Source organism: Xenopus laevis, chromosome 7S (assembly GCF_017654675.1).
Source record: "Xenopus laevis strain J_2021 chromosome 7S, Xenopus_laevis_v10.1, whole genome shotgun sequence".
Taxonomy (NCBI): domain Eukaryota; kingdom Metazoa; phylum Chordata; class Amphibia; order Anura; family Pipidae; genus Xenopus; species Xenopus laevis.
Window position 1 is genome coordinate 82,111,927 of NC_054384.1, and position 8,704 is coordinate 82,120,630.

At 42.2% G+C, this 8,704-nt stretch overlaps 1 protein-coding gene across 2 annotated transcripts in view; it reads right to left on the bottom strand.

Annotated features, from left to right (window-relative positions):
• The window catches only part of zbtb40.S (zinc finger and BTB domain containing 40 S homeolog), a 30,131-nt gene extending 21,739 nt beyond the window's left edge, over positions 1-8,392 (bottom strand). For both annotated transcript variants that reach the window (XM_041571444.1, XM_041571443.1), the window contains exons 1-4: positions 8,243-8,392; positions 4,283-5,343; positions 3,704-3,837; positions 720-915 (exon numbers count right to left, since the gene is read on the bottom strand). In XM_041571444.1, coding sequence (XP_041427378.1) covers positions 720-915; positions 3,704-3,837; positions 4,283-5,285 — 1,333 coding nt within the window. In that variant the 5' untranslated portion in view covers positions 5,286-5,343; positions 8,243-8,392. The remainder of the gene's footprint in view (positions 1-719; positions 916-3,703; positions 3,838-4,282; positions 5,344-8,242) is intronic.
• Positions 8,393-8,704: the final 312 nt, after the last annotated feature.

An 8,704-nucleotide genomic window follows, 5' to 3' on the forward strand; every position in this document is an offset into this window, starting at 1 on the left:
AAAAGAGCAAACAGATTTTTTTAGATTCAATTTTGAAATCTGACATGAGGCTAGACATATCAATTTCCCAGCTGCCCCAATTCATGTGACTTGTGCTCTGATAAACTTCAATCACTCTTTACTGCTGTACTGCAAGTTGGAATGGTATCCCCCCCCCCCCCCTCAGCAGCCAAACAAAAGAACAACGGGAAAGTAACCAGATAGCAGCTCCCTAACACAAGTTAACAGCTGCCTGGTAGATCTAAGAACAACATTCAATAGTAAAAACCCATGTCTCACTGAGACACATTCAGTTACATTGAGAAGGAAAAACAGCAGCCTGCCAGAAAGCATTTCTCTCCTAAAGTGCAGGCACAAGTCACATGACCAGGGGCAGCTGGGAAATTGACAAAATGTCTAGCCTCATGTCAGATTTCAAAATTGAATATAAAAAAATCTGTTTGTTCTTTTGAGAAATAGATTTCAGTGCAGAAGTCTGCTGGAGTAGCACTATTAACTGATGCGTTTTGGAAAAAAAAACATGTTTTCTGATGACAGGATCCCTTTAAGGGAGAACTAAACCCTAGCCCATCCACAGCCCCTCCCCACAACATTTATTCTGTTGAAAAAGAACAAAAATAAAGTGTCCATGACCTTTACAACAGTAAAAAAAACAAAAAACAGTATCCGTTCAATGGAAATTTTCACAGACACACAGGCTTGTTATTTGCTATATTTACCTTCTTTTACCAACAATTCTTTTTGTACTGGTTCTTTCTCTAAGAGTGCTTTATTAACACTTGGATTTGTATGCCTGCACAATTTCAGCAAAGCCAGAACGGTATCGACAACAATGCTTTGCCCATCTTTAACTTTTTCTAAAAGCTTTGCAAAAGTTGAACTACCTTCTTCTGCTTGGCAACACTCCATCACTGCCTACAAAACAAGAAGGATTCAGAATGCAGGAAAAACTTGAGCAATAAAAGTTATTTAATAGAAAACAAAATAAACTGTGAATGCATAGGGGGTTAATCACGGTTACTTGAGATTGTAATACTTCACTGGGGGTTGAGACTGCAGCATATATTATAAAGAAAAATTATCGAGCTGCAGTGTACATTGCACAAGTCTGACCAAAACTTCCTGCCACTTCATAAAGGTAGATTTCTCTGCACTATTTACCAAAGGAATATCTTCTGGCAAGAGTCATTAAATACTTTAAAGCATGCACAATCCATATGGTTTAAATAACCTGAAACATGGATATTGTACCTACTGGCACAATAATTAGCAACCAATGTGTAAAAGAAACGGATCCGCACATACACCGATTAGTGCAGTTGGGGATTATCCCCTTTTATTCAGCCACCAAACATCAACGTTTCGGGGGGGAACACCCACCCTTCATCAGGAAGAAAAACTGTTTATAACCTTCTTGCATGTTTTTATTCATTTCTTACAGATAAGAACTGCTGAATGATCACATATAATGTTAAGGGTTATTAGAAAATCCCAAGGGCAGTAAGGTATTATAATACAACACATGGATTTTTGCAATATGGTGTTTAATGTATGTGGTTTTTTAGAAAAAGTTGTTTAAAATAATGTTTTGATACCATATTTTATAATAATTATTGCACATGGGCACTTTGAGAAAGAAAAAGATCATTTTGTGGACTGTCGTACCAAATTGATTGCTTTATTGTATGTAACATATAGGTCGAATTTCCTGTATCCCACATAAGGGTTAATTTTTATGGCAAATTGCATGATGGGAAAAGAAGGCGTGGGAAGTTGGGTTTAAATGGGTGACTGCACAAATAATTGTATCCTGATGAAGGGTGGGTGTTTCCCCCCCGAAACGTTGATGTTTGGTGGCTGAATAAAAGGGGATAATCCCCAACTGCACTAATCGGTGTATGTGCGGATCCGTTTCTTTTACACATTGGTTGCTAAGGGACCCGGCCGGGTCAACGGAAGGAACGCACCACCAGCTTGCAGGATTGGTGAACTACAGGTGTGCAGTAGGATAATTACATTACAATAATTAGCAAAACATTCTTTGTACTGAACAGTATTTCGCTGGTTAACTCCAGCACCTGAAATTGCATTAGCGAGTAACACTAGGTGCAAGGAAGATGCGTGTCTAGTGAAGCCTGGAATTAACACTTAAAGGAGAACTAAACCCTAAAAATAAATATGGCTAAAACTGCAATGTTTTATATACTGAATTTATTGCACCAGCCTAAAGTTTCAGCTTCTCAATAGCAGCAATGATCCAGGACTTCAAACTTGTCATAGGGGGAAGTGTCTGTGACACACCTGCTCAGTGGGCTCTGAGCAGCTGTTGAGAAGCTAAGCTTAGGGGTTGTCACAAATTATCAAGCAGAACATTAGCTTGGACTGTAATATAAGCCGATGCTACAGGGCTGATTCTGATACTAGTTGCACTGGTTTCTGTGCTGCCATGTAGTAATTATCCATATTAATTACTAATCAGACTTATATTGTGACATTTATATTCTATTTGTACTGTATATTTTGAGTCTGTCCCTAAGCTCAGTAAGTGACAGCAGCACAGAGCATGAGCAGTGAATCAGCAGAAATGAATATGGGAAGCTACTGGGGCATCTTTAGAGGCAAAGATCTTCCCTGCTAAATGGCTGTGGTTGCCTTGGGCTGGTACAGAAGACCAAACCACAATGTACAACATTTCTAGCTTACTTCTTTAGTTTAACTTTCCTTGTCCTTTAAGGCAGGTATTCATTTTGCACAATTAATTAAAGCCTGTTAAGCCAGGGACCTGGCAATAGGTGCAATTTTTAATATGTGTGTATAGGCATAAATACCTAGGTAAACCACATTTAAATGTGTACAATTATGAGCTAAAAAGCTCTCATGTATAGCATGCCACAACAAACTAGAGAAGTGTTTTTGCTGTTGTGGTTATCAATATCGCAGCATGTTTAAAAAAAACATTCCTCTGGAAGTGCCTTCAGCTTAAATATGGCCCACTAATAATTTTTTGAGATAAAGTGCAGAGTTTTGATAATGAGGGGATGTATGCAAATATTACATTTATCAAAACACTGCATGTGCCAAAGTAGTCCAATCGCCCACCCAAACTGCCTGAAAAGAAGAGAACTGGACAGCCATAGATATAAGGGGTAGGTGGTAGAGAGAAAGTAGGTGGTAGAGAGAAACAAAAATTGTATTTATAAGCATGGAAAGTTGGGTGGGTTCAACAGAGGTATAGAGCATTGTGTATTACTCACTATCCCTTACCGGTATAATGTGGCGAACTATGGCCTAATGCAAAAACATCTTTTAAGGCTCTTAAGGTGACCACATGTTGATGATGTCGCCAAACGAGCGGATCTCTCCCCAATTTGCCCACATTGAGGTGGGCGATATTGGGCTGATCCGATCGTGGGCCCTAGGGGGATGCCAGTCGGATGGCCCCACACACGAGCCATTACACATAACTGCACTCCTGTGAAGTATATATAGTTGTTCCACCGCAAAGGGTAGTAGATTAACTGACCTGAGCCTTCAATATGGGAACTATATAGAAGGGAATTCATGAGAATGCTAAATGCATATAAAATTGGGCATGTAACTGTATCTGAATTTAATAGTTACATGCATTCCTGTGCGTACTTTTTGGATCATGTTAGTTAACAGATTTCCAGAAAAAAGACTTGGGTCTGTATAAAACACTGACCTGTTTTTCAGCTTCTTTAATTTCTTGACACCGTTGGAGATTTTCTATTACACTCTGAGGGTCTGAAAGGGCCTCACTGAAGATACTTTCATAGCGTATTAGAAAATCCAATTCATCAGAAGTTCCATCTGTTTCTGTATTTGCAAAAGAGCAGATTGTCAACACATTCAAAGTAGTTACACATTATGTTTTGTCAAGTAAAAACTATTCTGTACATATAAAGATATCTTAAATGGTGTCTTTCCGCTAGAATCTGATTTTCCAGACAGAGCATAGAGCACATGGGAATCAGTGCAGTCTCTTCTACCTTAGAACACACTTAACCCCCCCCTTAAACTTACTGAAATATTACTGATGTAATTTGTATCATGACTCAGGGAAAGTTGTGTATTACAAAAAAATATAAGGATTTTATCAGTCACATCAGTCACACTTGGCCTTCAGCCTCAGGCTTTTTTATGGCCATGGAACTCCTTAGTGACAATAGAGGTTAAATGATTCCCTACTACTATGAAGCATTATGAATTTAGGGAGTCACAGGCAATACATCAAAAAAACCAGAGCAAATATGGTGTCTACCTGGTTCATTTAATCTTCTTTTCTTCATAGCAGGTTCAGCTTCCTCCTCTATTTCAACTGGTTTATCAGTTTGGATAGGGGAGCATAACATTGCTGTGATGCAAGAATCCTTTGATATTAAGTCAGACTCTGTAACCTTTTCTTTACTTTCTTCCTCAACACTTTCAGGACTGTTATCTTGCACTTCGGAAACAGATGATACAATTTCAGTTTCCAGAAGGCTTGCTATATTGTCAGCTCCATCTGTATCGGAAACTTCAGCTAATTTTTCTGGAACATTCTCAGTTTCGGGAGTTACGGACAGACTCTCTAATATCTGTGAGGAAATATTGTTTTCCAAGATTTCTGAAGAAGACGCCATCTCGGTGGTTGTTTCAGCAAAAAAATTGCTGGCTGTGTGCAAATCAGCTTCAGTCTCGAGCTTTGTTGCAACTGGGGGGGTGTCTGGACATTTGTCCGGGTTTGATTTTTCAGCAGGAGAAACAAAAGGAGCGGCTGTTGAAACTGGAGAAACTTTATGCTCGGCAGGTGTAAGTTCACTAGAAATATTTTTTACATTCAAGGAATTCTGTTTAGAGTAAATTTCAATTTTATTTACAGTTAATGACTGGACTGAACTCTCTTTTAACTTCTGACTTTGAGTGGAGTGACTCATAAGTTCGGTCAGGAGGTTTTTACAGCTGACAGCCACATCGAACATTTGCAGACTATCTGCAACCGAAATGATTTTTGTCAAATTGTGTTTTCCAGGAGGCAGCTTCCCTGAGTACATCATTTCCATTAGTAAGGAAAATTCATCTGCAGTCACAACTGAAGCATCTATGGATATAGTGTCAGTACTTTCCAGCAACGACTTAAACAGTAAGCTGGCAGCAGCGAGCACAAGCTTTTGAGCTCGGAACTGAAAAGTACCAATAAAAATTGTGCAGTCGCAGAACTTTTGCTCTTTACACAATGTGTGTAGTTGCAGAAGTAACTGTCTGCTGTAATTTGGAAGCTCCATTTCATAAATAGCAATCAAAAGTAATCTGACTGTAGGTTATTCTCTCTTTACGGAATACCTGCAACAAGACACAATGAAACAATTAATACCTTGAGGTCAGTCTCACCACGGTGTAGATGATTTTAAGTTCTTATTTTATACTTGGCTGAGGTTGGTGTAATGCGGTTTGCATTGCAATGTATCTCCAGCCCCAAAGTGGCAACAACACCAGCATAAAAAAACCCCATAAAAATTACATTTATCATAAAAGGGCACTGATACCCAGAGATGAGCTTAGCCTGTAGTGAGGGAAAGAGGCAGTAAAGAAAAAACAAACAAAACTAAATCAGTTCTGAGCAGTACTTAACTATAAGTGCAATGGCACACCAGGAGATTAATCGCCAGCGATAAATCTCTCCTTCTCCAGGTTACTAATCCCCTGTAAAAGCTTTCCCACCAGCTATAATTTGAATCACTGGTGTTAAAACTCATGTGTTGATTCAGTCTCCCAAAATCTCTTTGGGTGGTGGCAACCGAAGTCGCCCGAAGTTGCCTCACAAGGAAACTTCAGAATTCCGAAACTATACATTTGCTATTCCAACGGCGATTCACATTCTTTCTGGCGGGAAGGCATTTGGGGAGACTAGTCGTCTGCAGTAGAGAAGATTTGTCGATGGGCGACTAATCTCCCCATCTGCCACCACCCTTAAAGTTGCCTCAAGAGGAAACATCAAGCGATTTTTGAAGACTGAATCGACAAATGGGTTTTACCATCAGCAATTCACATTATTGCCGGTGGGGAAGCTTTTACAGGAGATTAGTCAGAAACAGAGATTTATCGCTGACGATTAATCTTCTGATGTGCTATTGCCCTAAGGGTAAGGGGAACACCTGGCGATTCGGGGAGATTTAGTCTCCTGGCGACTAATCGCCTCTCTTTTGGGGCAAATAATCTTCCCAAACGACTTCCCCCTGTCTTCCACCGGCTATAATGAAAAATCGCCTATGGCATGGCGCACGCGGCTCTTCGTATTCCAAAGTCGCCAAAGTTTCCTGGTGAGGCAACTTCGGAAAACAAAGCGCCAATGAGTCGCCCCAAAGAAAAGGCGATTAGTCGACAGGTGACTAAATCTCCCCGAATCGCCAGGTGTGCCCCTTACCCTAACATGAGGCATACTTATCAAACAGTTAAACTCAGCAGAAAGATAGCCGGAGAGCACGTGATTCTTCAGTTAAAGTCATCTCTTTATTCGCAGACATTTACTGCACATGTGCAGTAAATGTCTTTGACTAAAGAGATGACTTTTTAACTGAAGAATCACGTGCTCTCCGGCTATCTCTTTTCTCATTAGTAACCTTTTGCACTCCAGCACGGGATTGCAGCGAGTTGAGAAGCACATTCACAAGGATGAATACATAAAGGACTTTTTCTATTTATAGTTGGTAAACTCAACAGACTTGTATATATCACACTGAGCATCACAGCAGTACATATTACACCATGATCCCAGAAACGTAACTAGAGGGGGGCGGGCCCTGGCGCAGGACGCGCAGCCGGGCCCCCTCCGTACACCCGGAACCGGCCGTAGCAAAGCGGCGTGCAAACTGCCGGGGGGCCCTGAGGGGGTGCGGGCCCTGGCCTGCTCGCACCCCCTGCTCCCCCGGTAGTTCCGCCACTGCATGATCCCCCCCAGCAGACTTGCATATATCACACTGAGGATCACAGCAGTACATATTACACCATGCTCCCCCCCCCAGCAGACTTGTATATATATCACACTGAGCATCACAGCAGTACATATTACACCATGCTCCCCCCCAGCAGACTTGTATATATCACACTGAGGATCACAGCAGTTCATATTACAACATGCCCCCCCCCCCAGCAGACTTGTATATATCACACTGAGCATCACCAGTAACCTTGAACACATCACATTGTACTCCCAAAGCAGACTGACAAAGATCACACTACACTTCACAGAAGCACTGTATAAGTGTATATATCACTGCTATTTATTGCTCGCTTTTACAGTCAGCACCATCTCACACCATAAGGAAAAGTCTTTGTCCCAGACACGCAGGCTGTGTAAGGACAACATCCCCACAGGAGCACAAGTCCCTTCCTTCTCTAGATGAGCCGCAGCTGCAACATAGAGTGGCTTTGAGAAAGTCCTGAAGTCACAGCCATGCGACCAAAATGTGGGCGGGAGGTTGTGAAGTCACACATGGGAGTGTCTAGCTCGTACGCCTGCTAAAGAGAAGCCCCTGGCATGTCACAGCAGAACATGTTAGTAAAGGGAAAGAGTTACTATCCAGTGTGTAGTGGCAAGAATGAAGTGCTTCAAGGAGGTTCTCCCTGTTGGGCAGTTTGTAAACTGTGGTATTGGCTCCCAAGGGTATACAATTTGCAGAGTGTCTATATGTTCTCTTACATATTACTGCAAGCACAGCCTGAAGGTCATGAACAGCGAGGTTTGTGGTGAAAGTCCAACTATCACTGCTGTAAAATGAACGCAACACTCAACGGTGTACAATGGAGTTTTAACTGCAGCCCTTTCTATTTAACTCTATATAGGACAGGATACAGTGGAGTTGTCAGACACAACAGATAACCCTTCCCACAGCCAGCAGCCCTATACACATCTCTGAGCTCCCCTCATACATAATCCCCAACATCAGCCCTGTACAAATCTCTGTGTTCCCCTCATGCACTCCCCCCCCCCAAGCCCTTGGAACAGCCCTTTGGACCCTGTAGCAGCGGCCCAGTGCAAATCACAATGTACTCCCGTGGCAGTTCTGTAGATATCATATTGTAGCACCCACATCAGCCATAAGCAAATCACACTTACAGGTTGTAGGTCCTGTACAAGTCGCAACATATCTAATAAGCATAAGTGTCAGTGTCACTATGCGGAATTACAGTGTCTGAGAGTAAAGATTTCCTGCTCCCCTCAAACACAGCCCTGCCCCCTCACCTCTTGCAAACCCTTCCTTGGGTAGTGCTACAACCTTCTGGCATTTAATCCCTGTGCCAGCACAGCTCTACATGCGCATCTCCTGCTTCCGGCTTTGCTTGGGCCGCAGCAGCTTCACAGACAAGCTTTCCGGAAGTTGTAATATCACAACCATGTGACCAAGATGCGGGCAGGAGACCGTGATGTCACGTAGGGGAGTGTCTAACACATCACGACTAGGGGAAGGGGGGATTGGCTGCTGGTGTGTTTGGAAAGAAGCAATGTTATTGGTTAAGGCAGTTTGGCATTGCACTGTGTCAGTACAATTTGGCTGCTATAAGTATTCCATATATTATGTCAGAAGAGCAGGAGTTCTTTGTCAGGGAACACGAGATATTGCAGTGTTACACTTTGCCAGGCGTAGATTCGCCAGGACAACACTAACTCACTAAAATCCGAAGTTGTGTCCAGGGCGCCGACCGC